The sequence below is a fragment of the Uranotaenia lowii genome, chromosome 1 (genome assembly GCF_029784155.1).
Source record: "Uranotaenia lowii strain MFRU-FL chromosome 1, ASM2978415v1, whole genome shotgun sequence".
In the NCBI taxonomy this organism is placed as follows: Eukaryota; Metazoa; Arthropoda; class Insecta; order Diptera; family Culicidae; genus Uranotaenia; species Uranotaenia lowii.
The window spans coordinates 9,444,685-9,463,405 of NC_073691.1; the positions used below are offsets into that span (position 1 = coordinate 9,444,685).

The 18,721-nt window shown below is 37.7% G+C and overlaps 1 protein-coding gene across 2 annotated transcripts in view; it reads right to left on the reverse strand.

Moving 5' to 3' along the window:
- Positions 1–2,009: 2,009 nt before the first annotated feature.
- LOC129739907 (phosphatidylinositol 4,5-bisphosphate 3-kinase catalytic subunit beta isoform) overlaps positions 2,010–18,721 on the reverse strand; it is a 95,231-nt gene continuing 78,519 nt past the window's right edge. For both annotated transcript variants that reach the window (XM_055731447.1, XM_055731448.1), the window contains 3 exons: positions 3,653–6,454; positions 3,473–3,592; positions 2,010–2,399 (listed from right to left, as the gene is read on the reverse strand). In XM_055731447.1, coding sequence (XP_055587422.1) covers positions 2,271–2,399; positions 3,473–3,592; positions 3,653–6,454 — 3,051 coding nt within the window. In that variant the 3' untranslated portion in view covers positions 2,010–2,270. The remainder of the gene's footprint in view (positions 2,400–3,472; positions 3,593–3,652; positions 6,455–18,721) is intronic.

Consider the following 18,721-nt stretch of genomic DNA (forward strand, 5'->3'; position numbering starts at 1 on the left):
CACCAAGTGCGAATGATATTCTGCTGTTACGATACACTAAAACCTTGCAGTTTTCGCGTCGTTACCGCAAATGTGTACCAAGTTTCGCACCCGTACAACAATACGGATTTGAAAATTCGATTTTTCGTTCGTAGAGAGACCTGGCGTGACCGCCAGATGTTTCGGAGACTCGCAAACGCAAATCGGGCTTTTATGATTATGCTTCTTGGTACCACCATCAGGCGTTACATAATTGGTCGAAAAGCTTAAGATCATCTGAAGCTCGTCTACGAATATAATGAATAAAAACGGTCCAAGATGACTACCTTCAGGTACGCCGGACGGTATCAGTAGGATTTTAAAGAGCAGTAGGAGTGTACTCTGACGTAGGTTGAGCGGGAGTTCGTGTACGATGCAAACCAAGTTTCAATCCAATTCGGTAGCCATGGTCGATGGAGTTTATCAAATTAGTAAAATATGAGGTACCACGGATATTTAGTAGACTTGTCAAATCGGCAACGCCAACAATGCCTTCCTAAATTCTATTCGTAAAAACTACACTGCCGCTGGAAGCATAATTGTCACATGTTACATTTTAAAATGTGAGGTATTTTGGAGTTAACCGCCTCATTGCGATGAATATTTTCATTATATTTAATAAAACAAAAATTTTGAAATGAGTCTTCTAGACACCAAAATGTAGAAAATTTCAGAATGTAACATGTGACAATTATGCTTCCAACGGCAGTACAGCTCTTTGAAAAAGTTAAGAGGCTTACCATTTCGAAAATGCCTTCAAAATGCACGACCGTTGTAAATCGTCAATCTGCCCGTTGTTCATCTTAGAAGAATAAAGAACATTCTAACGACTAGAAGGTTGAATCGATGAACAGATTTTTTAAGAAAATATAGTCAAATTTTAAACCATATCATTACTACAAAACAAAGTCGAAAAGATACTACGATATACAAAGCGGGCGAATTGCGGGCTTTCGTTCAATTCTTGGAATTGGTTAAGCATGTTATTAAAAGCAACAGTGCCTTCAATTCTCACTTCTTGATTTTTCACACAAATGTTCGTCTAATGTAGGAGCTTTCGAAGAATCCCAAGACAGAAACAATTTAGCTCAAATTTTTTTCCTCTTATTTACTGTACCATTTGTGTCCTCTTCAAACCTATGATTTAAAAAAAGATCAAGTCGTCTGTTCACTTATAGTTCTACTTAATTAATAATGTTCACTAAATTATAAAAGGTCTTGACTTCTTTAAGGTCTTGCACATTTCATCCTATCCAACTAACGTATCACGACTGCACAGTTTAATATCCCTAGAAAAGCTAAACAATATGCATAGTTTGCCCCCATCATTCGATCACCGTATTTGCTACTTCATGTTACTATATCAACAACAGCTCTGAGTACTTTGTGGTTATTAGGGTTTTTTTTTCAGATAATGGTTATATATCATCACAATTTTTTATAAAACGATATCTTTGCCATTCACTATTGATGTACTTATGTGTACTTGCTTGCTACTAATGTCGAGTAATTCATCTAATGCTGAATTGAAGTTAAATTAAATCTCCATGGTTGTTTTTGAACTGTTCGCTTCAAATTAATCTACTTATCAGTAACGAATTGGCTAAATGATTGTGCTGAAAAGATTTGAAAAAAATACTTCTCGAGTGAACTAGGATTAATATATTCAGATTTCGGGTGTTTATCCTATTTAATTCTAATATATAGTTTCGTTTCTATCAGTCCTTTGTTGTATTCATGTATGTGTGTATGGTTGTTTTATTTACGAATGTAATCCATAAAAAACTCAGTTAGTTGAATGCGAAACTCTGTTTGTTTTTTTCACTTTGTTTTAATTCCGGTTTGCTTTAACAAGATGATAATGTATCATACTTTTTCTTCTCTTCAAACTTTACAGCAAAAAGAATAGGAACAGCCACTTTTCTAAAGTTATTCCATTTTACTTTCTCTATCTTTAAATTAGCTAAATTGAATTTAATGCTACCGTGTGAGTGAGTGGTTTTTTTTTCAAACTTAATGAATAATCGAAAATGTAAGTGAAGGCTAACAAAAAAAAAACACGAAGCGAAAACCAGGGCTGCTCCAGGATGGTTCCCGACCACTCTGCGGCTTGTTTGCTCTTATCAGTTTTAAGCATTCCGGTCCAGATCCAGCTGTACCCCCGGACGATTGCCCATCTGTCTGTATAGTTTGGTCTGACACATCGGTTAATCATCTAGATATTACATGGTTAGATTGTAACGCTGCAAATGTCACTGCTTGTTGTTCTTCGAGAAGTTGTGCGAGGCCCAGTTGAGCGATGTCTTCCAGGAGTTGGCTAGCGCTTCGCTGAACTTGGATTTGAAGTGCTCCCGGGCTTCCGCTTCTGAGAGGTCCAGCACCTGTTGATTGATAGAAATAAAACAATATTCAGCCATGTGGTTTCAAATTTATTTTTCAGGTATTACCCTAGAGATAAAAATAGGAATACAGAATTGGATTTCAAATGATGATTTTAAAATTAGCTATAAGATTGATCTAGATTGAAGTTAGAATTAAATTGAAGTTCAGATTTCGATTTGAGAATGAGATTTAGAGATTTCAGATACCAGATTCAGATTTCAGATTTTAGATTCAGATTCCAGATTTAGATTTCAACTTCAAATTTCAGATTCAGATATGAGATTCAGGTTTAAGATTTCAGATTCAAATTTCAGATTTCAGATTCAGTTTCAGATTCACATTTCAGATTCATATTTCAGATTCATATTTCAGATTCAGATTTCAGATTCAGATTCCAGATTCAGATTTCAGATTCAGATTCCAGATTCAGATTTCAGACTTCAGATTCAGATTTCAGATTCAGATTTCAGATTCAGATTTCAGATTCAGATTTCAGATTTCAGATTTCAGATTCAGATTTCAGATTCAGATTTCAGATTCAGATTCAGATTTCAGATTCAGTTTCAGATTCAGATTTCAGATTCATATTTCAGATTCATATTTCAGATTCAGATTTCATGTTCATATTTCAGATTCAGATTTCAGATTCAGATTTCAGATTCAGATTTCAGATTCAGATTTCAGATTCAGATTTCAGATTCAGATTTCAGATTCAGATTTCAGATTCAGTTTCAGATTCAGATTTCAGATTCATATTTCAGATTCAGATTTCATGTTCATATTTCAGATTCAGATTTCAGATTCAGATTTCAGATTCAGATTACAGATTCAGATTTCAGATTCAGATTTAAGATTCAGATTTCAGATTCAGATTTCAGATTCAGATTTCAGATTCAGATTTCAGATTCGGATTTCAGATTCAGATTCAGATTTCAGATTCAGATTCCAGAATCAGATTCAGATTTTTGAGTCAAACTCAGTTCTCGAAATATGATCCGCTTTCAAGATTGAGATTCCAAATTAGTTTCTTCAGAATTAAGTTATGATTAAAAAAAAAATGTGTTGCACTCACCAGCGTTTCCCTCAGGTAGTTGAGATCTTTCTCCGAGGATAGTTCCGGCAAGCCGGTCGAGATCATCATGGCAAACAGCGACAAAATAAGGCAGCCGTGTTTCCTCAGAATCAAAAATGCCTAAAATAAAAGAGTAAATTAGTAAGTTTTAAAGTATTTTGTCTGCTAAGTAGTATGTACCTCTTCACAGCGATGCTGAAACTGTCGGAACTCGCGTGCTTCCCGATCGGTTCGGCCCTTGTTGATCACGTAGACGAAGTCATGGGTCAGTACGAAGGGAACTCGCTCACGGCGGAAGCCGAACTTTTCCTTAAAGTGACCGAGGATGTGTCCGAAGTCGATGTGGAACAGCTGTCCCGTTCGCTTCACCATGATGTTGTCCGAGTGACGATCGGCCACACCGAGAACGTAGGTCGCCACGCAGTACCCGGCACAGCTCAGCGTGAACTCTTCGATGGCTTTGGCCTGCATTTCCTCGGTGGTATTGTGTTCCTTGAGCCACGCCAGCAGAGATCCTTTCTTGAATGGGGAAGTGGCCGAGAACATTCCCTTTTCCTTCTGGATGTTGGCGATTGTTTCGGCATTTAGGACCACCTCGATGATGCCCAGTCGTCGATCGGTGCTGATACAACTGTATGGGTTCATGCGGAAATCGAGCCCGTGGCTCTTCCAAATACGATCCATGATACGGAGCATTTGTAGCGTCAACATATCTTGCCGTAGATCGTCGCCATTCTTAAAGATCATATTGATATCGTCTCCGTTGCCGTCTGCATTCTGGTAAACTATCCAGAGGGGACGCATCTTCGAGTCCATGACTTTGCACTTTTCTACACGAACAGTTTTGCATCGGAAACTCGGATTGAGTGGACTAAACACATCGGACAGAGCTTCACCAACTGATCTTTGTTGGAGGTAATCCATCAGCAGAGATTTACCTTTTTCTTTGTTTCCCGTTTTGACTAGTTCGGAACTGGCTTGAAGTTTGCGCAGGCACTGCATTTGCTTGAGGAGGATGGCCACATGTTCCTGGCTGCCTTTCAGATATGCTTCCAACAGCAACCCGAACCGAACTTGCACCGATGGAACGTGAATTTCAGATCGCAAGTGCCAGAAGAAGTAATGGCCGATGTGCTGGTTGTTGAGGGCTCGTTCCAGTAGAAAGTCGACTAGTTCACAGTACAAATAGGACTCGTGCTTCAGAGCCTGGACTAGCTGCAGCAAGTAGAGCAGCAATTCATCGTCGGATATGGTTCGGAGGCATTTCACGGCATACCTTCGCACGTATTGGTCGGCATAGGCATAGTCCAGTAGCTCGAGGGCACGTTCCACCGGGAGCAGTGGCCACTCTTTGAGCAACGAAATGATTTCAGCAACTTCGTTTCGATCGTTCCACTCAACGCAGTACAGCAAACATGGCAGCCCATCCGATTCCAAAGTCATACACTCTCTCCGCTTGGCCCAGATCGCGTTACGATCCTGTTCGTGCATATCGTTAAGCCGATCGTTGTGCATGTATGGCATCAAAATTTCCTTGATTGGGCGTATCTCCTCAGCACTGTCCCGGTTTAAATGGCGATTGATCCTTCGCATTTTGTTTGCATGTTCTAGCAGCTGATCTTCCGATGGATATACGATGATCATATTCATTAGGTTGTAGTTATGAAAACTGAGGATGATCGAGGTACATTCATCCCTCCGAGGATTAGGTTCAACCGTCCCCAGTGGATGTAGCACATCCTCTGACTGCGAATCTTCCGCGTAGGTCCACGTATACAGTGTGACCGGTCCCGATTTCAACTGATTCTTGTAATCGAATAATGTCGTATTAACCCATGCAATCGGATTCATGTAACCATTGTCCGTCCGTCGAGCCCGTAACCCCACACCCTTGTTAGTCCGAACGTGTTCATAAATCACCATACACAACCTAGCCATCCGCGGAATATTGTTCACGTTGATATCGAACACCACATTTTCCTTCAAAACCGCTAAGCCTTCGTCGTCCAGCGACTTTAACGATGTTTTCACCGACTTACACAGTGATTTACCCCCGTGGAACAACCCTAACATAACGCCAATCTCCACGCTTCGATTCACATAGCACTTCAAGTTCGCAATGCCCTGCACCATACACTGGAACTGGGCATCTACATCCCAGCTTGTGATGTACTTAACCTTCCGCAGTGTGTGCAAATTTTGCTTACTGCCCGTACTGTTCGTCCGCTTTGATCGATCCTCCGGGATATCGTAGATACAGTCTTCAAACGTTTGCACATTCCTCAACAGCTTCGGCACAAAGGTCGGAGTTTCTTCTCGCGACAGCGAATCCTGCACATACTGGAAGTTAATGATCTGATGATCGCCGAACAAATACTCCTCCCTGCCGCACACTTTCAAAATAAACTGACTACTATCCTCGCTGTTTGTGTTCTGGAGGTTCTTCGATATCTGCTTCTTCTCCAGTATCCTCTTGATCACCTCATCGGGAGTCGCCGATCGCGGAATCTTCACAGTCACTTGCATGTCCGCACTCTTCGCAATCACACATATATCGCCATTCGTAATCCGCTTGCTCACCATCTCCGGGATCGGCTCCCCACTCTTTACCACCTTCACCGGATACTGATACGCCACTCGTTCCATTTTGTTCATGTTTGCCCGCTTCCTCGTGATCTCCTCCCCAACAAAGTTCATCTTCGTACGGAAATCATTAACCTCCGGGTTCTTGAGCGTTTTCTCCGACAGCGTTTTCCCCAGCAGCGTTGTGATGTTGTTGATCAGTTTATTGTTCACCGAGACCTGTTTCTCGACGAAGCGGAACATACAGAACACTGGCTGCACATCGATCAGCCTCTTGGTTTCATCGCTCAGCTCGTAACTGGTGCTGTTGTTGGCATTGGAAAGCGTCGAGAAACAGTAGGACGATTTGTCGCCCAGGTGACAGTATAAAGGGTAGCGTTCGGCCTCCTCCCACACGTCCTGTTGGCGAAATGGAACAGAATGGAAGCATTAAAATTTATGAAGAAATTTTCAGTTTTAGAATCTTTTAAGAAGTTTTTTTTTAACCTATTACCAATTTATCAAGCATTCACGAAGATCATACATGACGCGACAAAACCTTTTTTTATGCTAAAAATACCGTTACTTTCTGAATGAGTGTAGAAAATCTGCGACTTTTGGCAGCAGCCACAAAAGTGCAATCGTTGCATAGTATGAGTGGACTAGGCTGAATGAAATCAACTCATATATAGACTATGTATCGTGTGACCGACATCTTTTAAATAAGTGCTGATGAATCTCGTTTTTAAGTTTTTTTTTCCTCAGATTTAGGTTTTTTTGCCTTGAGAGCATAGGAGATGAAAGCTTAAATCTGAGAGATGTGCTCCTCACGCTTTGTATAACGTTGCCGGGATCTGATTTCCATGCTCATACTGGTCAAAACTTGGAAAAAAGTTAGCCACACCATTATCTGTCTCAAGAAATACATGATTGAGTGTAGAAACTAGAATTTTCATAAAGAAAAAAATCTCGTTATTACTTTCACGCTGATGATAACTGTTTCAAACTAACATTTTATTCAATCTGCATCCATCACGTTGGATCAACTCAAATGTATGGTCAATTCAGCGATTTCAATAACGTAAAATATCTAAACAAATAAATATACACCATACATTGTCCTAAGTATAAATTGCACAACAGGGGACTCAAGGATTACCCTTGGGGAATGCTCATGAAATTTCTACGCTCTCCATGCAAATTTTTTTATTGTTGTTTAAGAGAATAAATCGTTAATGTGTTTGTTGATTACGGAAAAGAAACAATGACCTCGTTTGGCCCATTCGAACCGCAAAATTTGGTAAAATGATCAAATCACGAAAAACTTAATAAGTTGGAGAACAAACATCAAAACATTGGCATATGTTAGCGATAAAAACAACACCAGTTGGTTGGTGGCACCCACTTGGGATTTTCCAATCCATCGAAACCCGTCTTGCAGCGACATTTATTTACATTTTAGGACATCGACCGCACTCTTCTAGCGTTCGCTCATGCATCCAATGACCTCCTTCGCTCGCGGATGGGACAAGTGTGGCCATTCCATTCCATTCGATTTGATTCCAGCTTAATAGTATCGTCAGTGTCAGTAGTAAAACCAACCGTGCAAGTTGTTGTTTTGCCCAAGCCGTTACCCCACTCGAATGTGGATGCAGCAAGTACTTACTTGCGCACGCTTGGAATTTCCGTCATATGACCAGCACGAGCAACATCGTTCGTTGCCTTCACCTTCTCCAACTTCTCTCGCAACGAGAAACTGCCACAAACTAAAGCTATAAGTTGCAAGTTGAGCGGATAATAAGTAGTGGAATGGACCAAAAGGTGGGGTGTCCGGATCGGAATGCCAATCGGAATGTGCTGTTTTGTTTACCAAACCGCGGCAAACACACCAATGGATTCCAAGAAATCGATGATGAGTACCTACACTGTAAATTTTTGCCTCGATTTCCAGCAAAAAAAATTGCTGGAAACGTTCAGCAATCCAAATTTTTGCTGGAAACCAGCAATCGGTTTTCGAATTGCTGGATTTTTCAGCATTCGATTGTGTTCTTGTCATTTTTGCTGAAAAATCAGCAATCGGTTTTCAAATTGCTGGACTTTCCAGCAATTGATTTAGTTTGCTGGAAAATCAGCAATCAAGTTGTCAAATTGGAGTCTGTTTGTTTCCGTACGCTGAAGCAAGGTGAGACTCTATTTTATGAAATTTGGTTAGATTAATATAATTATTTTATTTTTCTCTATATTCTAGCAACAAGATATCAAGTCAAGGGTGAGTTTTTATTGGACAGGTAGATATTCTATAAAAGATTCTAATCAAAATTATTCTTACAGGTGGTGGATGATCAACACTTTGGCACAAAGCTGCCTCCCCAAAGCCGATGCTATATACAGAGTATTGAAAAAAAATCGTGTTTCTGGAAATAAATGTATCCCTTTATTAAAAATTGGGAGAAAATAATTGTTTTTATTGCTCATTTTATGTACAGCCAGTAATCAAAATTTAAATTTGAATTGAAATATAAAATTGATACTAAATACAGCCGGTTGTGTTGAAAGAAATAGCTGGTTTCCAGCAATCTTGATTGCTGATTTTCCAGCAATTTGAATTGCTGGAAACCAGCATTAACGTTTGCTGTTTTTTCCAGCAATTTAAATTGCTGGAAATTTTGCTGGAAAGTCAGCGGGACAAAAACCAGCAAAATTTTGCTGGTTTCCAGCAAAAAAAAATTTGCTGTGTACATACCATACCATGGTGTAATTAACCATTGGGCGCACACTGAAACTCGGTCGTTGAAGTACCAGGAGGAGGTCGGGTGAGGTTTTTGTCGTGCGGTTCCACCGAAATTGGGGTCATCTTATTGCGATGTAACGAGACGAGACGGATGGGCATTTGCCTTCCAAAATAACGGAATGAATGGTTTGTTTACTTCTGAGTGGAACGCAATGCGAAGTCATTTTAGGGTTTTAATGGTTTTAAGTCTACTGTTCACAGTTAAAGGGTTGACGATACTTCCTAGAACCACGAATCTGACTCGTGATAAGATGTTTGTAATAAGTAAAAAAAAAAAAAACAAAAATTACGCATAAACAAAACCACGAGTAAAATTCGTTGTGAGGAAATATTTTCACGATGGAATCGAATATTATTAGTTGTTGATAGGTGAAATCCCAACAAACATTTTTTGCTGAACAACCGCTGAAACATTGTTTAGTTCTAATTTTAAATCAGCTATCTTGCTGAAAGAAGGCAACCCAAATTCAGAGAGAAGCTGCTGTTCAGCCCTTAAACATCGAGATCTGGAGAAATTAATCAGCGAAGATGACATGAAACCACATGAAACGTCAATTGACGGAGCAACAAAAAAAAAAAAAAAACAAAAAGAATGTTGACGGATGTATGTCCGATGTTTGCCAGCTAATTTTCCCCTCCCGTGTTATTTTTTCTTCATTTGAACTTGTCTCGAACTTTGAACCTACGACTTGTTGGTCTCATGCCGCAGAAGGCAGAACCAACCATGCATTCTGCGAAGGAACAGAAAAGTGTCGCTCTTAAGCGACCAAAATATTTCTCAACCAAGGTCAATTTCATATGAAGAAATTGAAATTGCTACGAGAATAAAATGTTAATTTCCCGGCAAGGCCATTTCAACATGCAAAATGAGAAATTTCGAATCATTAGACGATTCAAAAGATAATTATTTTGATTCGTCATGAATAACAAAAAGTTTGGTATTGCTGAAAGACGCTTTCGAAGCTACCCTTGTACAGCTGACGGCTGTCAAATTTGAAGGTGTCAAAAATGGTTGGACAAAGGCTGAACGAGTTATTCTTCAGTCAATTTTCCCCTACTTTCTATTGGCTGAAATAAAACTTCCTTATATGCTGAAACAGCGCTGAAATATTTCTTTCTTCAGTCAGAAAGCTGAAACAGCAATCAGCACCTCAAAACAGCATACGATCAGAGAATTGGCGTTTTTAATCAGCAAAAATGTTTGTTGGGATACTCTTAGAAGCGGTAAATAACTAAATCATTGAGCCGTTTAACCTATAGTCGCGAGTCTGACTCGTGTGGATTTTGTGCCATAAAAGTCCCAAGTGGATTGATTGACTCGTGATAGAGAATCCGTGTCAAAATTGGAAATTACGAGCTTGGCTCGGGGTGTATAATTTCTGGCATATACAAAAGCCATGAACCAGACTCGTTTTAGGAAACTATTCTCACAATACTCCTGATTATTTTTTTTTAAAACGTCAAGCTCAATATAAGAAATTGTTCAAGGTATTTTTTGTAAGTTTCCTCACCTGTTTGAAAGAAAGTTCAGACGACCTTTAAAAAATCCCTTATAAGATTGACTTATAAGTATTTAAAACGATTGTTAGCAATTTCGAAAAATGAAACCTCCAACTGAGACAAAGCTTATAGTTAGCAGATCGCCCCAAATAATAATTGAAAGTCCAATCCGGAAAAATTTCCCAATGATGCTGCCTTTGGCAGAGCAAACAATAAATAAATAACGGACTGGAAAAAGAAATTATCCAACTTTCCAAATTTCGCTACCGACCAACAAACTCAACTGGGGTAACTTCCGAGAGCAGCTGGTGGCGTTGCTGTTTATTTTCGCCAATAACAAACCTTCAAACGCCACGGAATGAGGTCGCCTTCCCACGGATGACGGGAAAAAATGTGTGCAAAATTTTTCGCTCAATGATCATGACGGTGATGGTGCAACAACGTGTGGCGCGCGCATTCACGGTTTGATTCGAAACGTGCGAGCTGCCATTTGGCTGGTTGGCTGGAAAATTCAAAACACCCGTTCGTTCGTTGATGTTTGGCTGACTCCACCAAGGCTGTCGCAGAATGACTGACTCACTGACTGATGACGCCCCACTGATGATGATGAATGATGGATGCAAAACAAAACAGTGTTTATTTTCGTTTCATACAAAACCGCGGACTCTGCTGCACTACCTACTTGGATTGTATTTTTAGCCGCTGCTGGATTAAAGTGCATAGTGGTCCAGAAAAGTTATTTAGCGGGACCCAGTTAGAAGCGTCTTCCCCTTAAAGGTGGATTTACACCTCTTGTGAACGTGAAATCCGTTATGTTGTGAGACGCAATACTTTCGTGAACGTGAAATCGGAAATACTTATATTCTTCAAAAACTCGACTATACTGCATTTAATGTTTGCGAAACTATGTGGAATATATGCGGAATGATTTAAAGATTATTTTTGAACTGATTTACTTGTCCAAAACCCTTAAAAATAGGTTTTATTTCAATTCTCCCGGTTTTCACTGCGGAATATTTTTTCCGCGTTCACTGCTCGAAGATTAAACGCACATTCTAAAAGAATTTTTCACCGATGGCGGAAAAAATGTTTGCTCCATAAAAATTAGTTTTTAAATTGAAAGCACATTTGAAGCAATTAAACGTTTAAAAAACTACAAGTTTGCAATGAAACGCATACACCCAAAATAATTTTGAAATTTTTTTCTACGGGATTCTTCACGTAAACTTAGATTTTGTTGCATCCTATCGATTCTACGTGAACTTTGTAGTAACCACAGAGTATCAAGGATGCCCTGGTAAAAGCTACTTTACTTTCACATAACTTACACATGAATTTCACGTAAATATCAAGTGGATGATAGTGGTAATAAATTCTCATTCGAAAAGGGACTTCTTGTCAGTCAGCTTACTTGTTTTTTTTTTTTGCTGTCGTCGGAAGTCGACCAATAGACCACACTTATCATCCTGCGGGGCCTTAGCACAAGCAATGTGAATCCGAGCGTCGGCAGCGTGGAGGTAAGTGTATATTGATTTCCCCGTCGGCAATTAATTCATTCTAAGCTGAGATTTTTGTTTGTTTACAGCTTCGGAGAGAGCTTCTGGAAGCTCCGCCCAGTAGAAAAGGAAGGACCGTGAGAAGGAACCGTCGGCATCGAGGAGACGATTCCAGTCAAAAAGATTTCGTAGGTGTTTGAGGTATATTTGATGTGGCAATGGAATGGCGCACAAGGTACATTATTCATCAATTAGGTAGTTTCATTCTTATTTAAAAAAAAAAAATTCCATTTCCACAGGATTCCACCCACATACAATTGGGTTTTATGATGGAATTGAGTTTTCTAATGACAATTTAATGAAGTGGCAGTGTACGTGTATTAACAGTGACGGTAGTTAAAATAAATTATGTTTGCGATAAAATTAAATTTATTTTTATTTTTTATTACCGAAAGTAGAGACGAAAAAATTTTAAGTAGAGACGAACAAATATTAATAGAAAAGATTCAAACATCATTTCAATACTAAACGCATTCTACGTTGCTTCCATCATCACATCACGTTGAACTCACTTGAAATTCACGTAAGTTGTACGCGATATTCACCAAGCCAAAATTCCTATTAGGGGAGCGTACAATTTACGTGAAAATCAATTGGATAAAAATTATGTAGTTTTTCACGTAGCCACGACGCACAGTGCAGCGTCCCATAGACAAAAATCAAAAATTCGAAATTTTTATTTCACCAAATCAAGTAGGCGGTGCTTTTCATATATGTTTAAAGTATGCTGCATTTGTATAAGTAATCACTTGGGAGCACTTATATGCCTGTATCAGGCTTATATTGTTAGATAGTTTCAACGCAGCTCGTGCACAGTATTTTTTCAGAAAAAAATACTCAATTTAACTAATTTTTCTCTCATCTGTTAGTGACTTTTAATGTGTTAACCGCAATGGAAACTGAAGAAGCAAGTAAGTAGAAGACATTAAAGGGGTTATCTCTGTGATTTATTTCCATATATACAAATATGAAGGTGTTATTGATAAGCGTACTTTATATTTCAAGAAAATGGACATTCAAACTTCAATTGGACATTACAAAAATATATACCAAAATACCTCTCTGATTTTTCTCCAGTTTTCGTTTATAGTATCCTCTAAAAGCTCCAAATAGTTTCAGCTGCCCGAAATTGCCCGTTTTACAGATATTTACGTTTTTCTAGATGATGTTTTGACTGTTGAAAATTACGATTTTTCACTAGTCTTGTTTTAAAGGGTGGTACAAACTGGCCGTTCCATTCATTCAGTCTTCTTTCACCTCAGATATTGGAAAAGGAGGGCAAAAATACTGCATTGGAAGAAATATCTTAATTTGTGCAAAAATCGTCATTAAACACGTGTTTTTCGTGGTATTTTAGGTAAAAATGGCGTTTAAACTTTTGCGATCACGAAAAACAATGTTTTCGGAATAAATTTCTATTTTGATCTGAATGACATATTGTTCAGAAGGTAAAATAATTTTGTATGATTTTTTATGCATATATGTATATGAGTCACTTTTGTGAACATCGTTTTAACATACGCCATTCATGCCAATAATAGCTCACATCATTTCCAACAACTTTCTATATGACATGTATGAGTAAAAGTGTCAAAAAACATCAGTTTTGATTTTTGTCCCGGTATCCCATACATTCAACGCACTGTACGACGTGCGGATTATTTTGGGTGGTGTACGGTAGTTTTTTATTCTAAACCCCGCTTGGGCATCATTTAATTGTACCTGTTGGAAGAGTTTCTCAATGATTTATTTTTATTTATTTACTAGCTAATCCCGTACGAACTTCGTTTCGCTTTTTACTAAAATACCACACACAAGACTTTCTAGCGACTTACTTGTGTACCAAACAGAGATTTAAAATAAGAAATTGATTGATCGCCGAAAAGAAAACCCGTGTACGAGTTTTTGTCTTTTTCGGGTGCATAACAACGAAATTGTGTTTAAAATATTATAAAGGTAATACGAACAACCACTTTTCTGTCTTATTCAAAATTTTTATTTAAAAATCAATTATCCGTTTTGTAAAACACCTGTGAATGAATTTTTGTCTGGATTTCATCTATATCTATATATATATATATATATATATATATATATATATATATATATATATATATATATATATATATATATATATATATATATATATATATATATATATATATATATATATATATATATATATATATATATATATATATATATATATATATATATATATATATATATATATATATATATATATATATATATATATATATATATATATATATATATATATATATATATATATATATATATATATATATATATATATATATATATATATATATATATATATATATATATATATATATATATATATATATATATATATATATATATATATATATATATATATATATATATATATATATATAAAGCAATTTCTGTATGTTTGTTTGTTTGTCCTCTATAGACTCAGCCGTCTTAAGAGCTAGAGAGCTGAAATTTTGCATGGATACTCATTAGGACCAGGAAGGATGCAAAATGTTTTCAGATTTTTGGATGACCCCTTCTGAAGGGGGTCGTCCATACAAGACAAATATTGTTTTCACGATATTGACGTTATTTTTCGTCGGATTGTGGTGAAAATTTGCACATGAGTGTGTTGAAAGACGAGCAATCGATTTCAGGTGTCAAATTTTATGAGAGGGGTCAGCCAAAGGGGTCGTCCATATTATCTGTTCGCTGTTTTTGCGATATTGACGTTATTATACATCGTATTCAGATGAAAATTGGTACACGATAGTTTTGAGTGGGGTCGTCCATATTAAATTTTCAGTATTTTAGTGATATTGTCGTTTTTATAAATCGGCTTGGGATGAAAATTTGCACATAGGAGTTATTAGTGACAAATAACTGATTTCACTTATCCAAACTAAAATCAGAGGTCGGCCAAAGGGGTCGCCCATGTTAACTATTCACTGTTGATGCAATATTGTCGTTATTATACATCGGATTCAGACGAAAATTGGTACACGAGAGTTTTGAGAGATGAGCAATGGATTTCAGATATTCAATTCAGTTTAAGGGGCCGGCAAAGGGGGTCGTCCATATAAAGCTTTCAATATTTTTTGCAATATCGACGTTATTATACATCGGATTGGGATGAAAATTTACACATGGTAGTTTTCAGGGACGGACAATCGATCTCAGATGTCAAATATTTTGCCAGGGGTCGACGAAAGGGGTCGTCCACATAAATTAATTTTTCACTATTTTTAGCAATATTGACGTTATTATACAATGGATTGCTTGGAAAATTTGCACACGGGAGTTTTGAGGGAAGGGCAATCGATTCATATATTTTTGCAATATCATCGTTAATATACATCGAATGGGGATAAAAATTTGCACACGGTAGTTTTCAGGGACGGGCAATCGATTTCAGTTGTCAAATGTTTTGCCAGGCTCGACGAAAGGGGTCGTCCATATTAATTAATTTTTCACTCTTTGGAAATATTGACGTTATTATGCAATGGATTGCTTTGAAAATTTGCACACGGGAGTTTTGAGGGAAAGGCAATCGATTTCAGATATCCAAGTTAGTATAAGAGGCCACCGAAAGGGGTTGTACTTTTCACAGCAAAAAAAGTGTTGCGATTTTACATAAAAAACGAGCACATAACTTGAGTCGCAACTGGTACCTAATATTACATGTTTTTGATGTATCAGCTACTCCATAAATGTGACGTAGTAGACAAATCAGAGTATGAGAATAATGTTCTAAGCGCTATCATTTAACATTTTCCCTAGACTTTATCATACATGTATTGATTCAGCATTCAATTAGGGGTTTTTTATCAAGTCGAAAAGGGTTGTCGAAATTCAAGTCAAAAACAAGCTGAGTCAACGACTTTGAAGCAACTTAAAATTTATTATCAGTCGATGCGTTTAATTTATATTTGTTAAAATTACTTATCCTATACAAACTTAATCAACATTTTCTGTGCAGCATTCCCCTTATCTTGAAGAAGGACTTCCATGCTAGAGTTGCTCGAATATGGGGCCATTCGTTGAATCACCGCAATGTTCGGATTCAGACTTCATGTTGGAACGATCACTGGACACTTATCTTCCCAAGTTTTGTTTCCAAATCGACTGGTTTGAGTCACTTCGTTTTTCGCAAGCCGGAACACATCATTTTATCAAGCTTTAAATGAAAAAATCACAGGAAAGATGAATAAAATAAAATGTTCCCCTTATCATCCTGGTGTTTCAAATCATAAAATTTTCTACCGCTGATACAAATGGGTCAAATTCCTTAAAAATAAGAAATAGTGCAATTAAACTTAAAGCAATACTTTTGCTTAGAAATTTACTTGATTTTGGTAGTACTTACAAGCCAAACAAATACTGCTGAGCTCCGTAATCCATTTCAAACTTTTAGAAATGAATTAAATTTGAGAAGTCAATTGAGGAAAACATTGACTACTGGATGAGATATCACATGAAAATTTGTGATATTACATCACACGACGTGTTCGCATTATGTTCATCGTTTTGATGTAATATTGCAACAGAAATCCCTAATACTACATCATTTCCAGAAATTACATCGTCCATCGTTACATTTTTTTTTGCTGTGTTGGCAATAATTGCGTTGTTATGCAACGATCGTCTCTAAATTTATACACGGGGTTTTTTTTGGCACGGTCAATTGATTCTTGATCTAAAATTTAGTAGCAGGCGACTGAAAAAGTGATTGTCCAATAAAGTCTGCTTCATTTAATATTGGAACAAATTCTTTTGCTCATTGTGGCGCTCCTAGTGGACGGATTTGGAAACTTTTTTCACCCACGTGTCGGGAAATTCATTACCTTTCACCATGTATTTATGTCATAACACCAAACAGTTTTCTTACGAGTACGAGTACGAGAATTTCTTCGAAACAGCAATGAATAATTTTTTTAATTTTTTTTTATGAAAGAGTAAAGAAAATGCTACATTTGTATGAAAAACAAATTATGAATTCGTTAATAAATGACTGAACTACACGCAATTGTTTGTGTTCCAATATTAAATGAAGCAGACTTTACATCCGTCGAACTTGGTCAGCACTTGGTCGTACAGCTTTCGAGCACGGATTCTGGCCACATTGTTCTGCTTCAGCGTCCGATTTGGCTGTTTGCTGGCTCGGAATGACCTTATTCCTTCCCAGAGACGAATTCGTCGCACCGTACTGTGAGCGGCCTGGAACTTATTGGCCAAATCGCGGTCTGAAAGATTGGGATTCCTCTTGACGGCCTTGATGACTTTCCCACGCAGTTTCCGGTCGACAGTTCCACTCCGACGCTTCGAATGCGGCTTCCGAGCCGTCGTCAATGTTTCCTTGTACTGCTTGATAACACGCCATACGGTATTTCTGGGCATTTTAAGCTGTTTAGCTAGCTTCGATGCCGACAACAATGGATTTTCAAGAAAACTGTGCACAATTTGATCTCTCCGTTCGGCTTCCATGGCGGTTGTTTACAAAATGCTATCGTTTGGTGTTATGACATAAATACATGGTGAAAGGTAATGAATTTCCCGACACGTGGGTGAAAAAAGTTTCCAAATCCGTCCACTAGGAGCGCCACAATGAGCAAAAGAATTTGTTCCAATATTAAATGAAGCAGACTTTATTTTAGCAATTATCACTTAACAACGAATTCGGAAGTGCATCTGGAAAATGCTCGGCAATTGACTTTCATACAAACTGTTTATGACATATTCCAAGTTCAAAGCGAAACGGAGTTCGTATGGGATCAGCTAGTATGTTATGAATAACAGTATTATTATTCGATTCCAATCACCCTATGGATGATTCCTAGTAAGGTTTGTCTCATGTTTTCTTTATATTGAATTGAGACTCCATGCATTAAACTAAAGAAGAATACGCTAATAACTGATTTCCGCAAAATAACATTTCAGGCCCACTGTGCAGTGGTTACCTGCTAATTGAAAAATGTTGCTTTCTACAATTTTTAAGAGCAAGGGGGGAAAAAGTGGTAGAAATTTTGACATTTTGAAAATTTTATTATGCAAAAGTGTTTTCAAGATTGGGCGTTGTATTTTTCTACAGCACAGTTTCTATTTTAGCCGTATGTGATAAAAATATTGCTATTTTTGCATCACAGCATGCGAAACTACAAGACGTGTTGTTAAAAAACTTGAAGGCCACAGATCTTGAAAATGTTTTTGCATGGCAAAATTTTCAAAATGTGCTAAAAGTGACAAAATTTCTACCACTTTTTCCCAACACCAGTGAACTTGCTCTAAGATTGAGGTCAGTTGAGGTCAGTTAAGCACACTGAAAGACATCTCAGGTAACCACCCATTTATTGGAAGCTAATATCATAATCAGCTAATGACGAAATTTTAGAATTACGATCTTCATTTGAAAACTTCCTCTGTAACCACTAACTTGTCTTTTTTTCTTCTTCGGTTTCTGCCATCGATTTCTCTCTCGGTTGACATTCCTGTGGTTTATCCGTCTCGCCGCGGCGACAACCCTAGCGCAGAGTTTGTTATTACCTTGAGAAATTGCTGTTGTTCGGCTTCGGTGATTATAAATTCTTATCAAATAATCGTGATATAATTACGCTACCCACCTCTAGCTGGTTAGCTTGTGGTGACGAAACCACCAATTACGCTTGCACCGAGAGGTTGACAGAGAACCTAAACAAATGCGGAAGGGAAGAGGGGGGCATCGAATAGAGTTGTTTTTGACATTTCTTACGCACACTTGCTGAGCGTGTACAGATGAGATGGGACAATTAACCTCGAAAACTCTCGGTACAAAAAACGGGCAGCCGG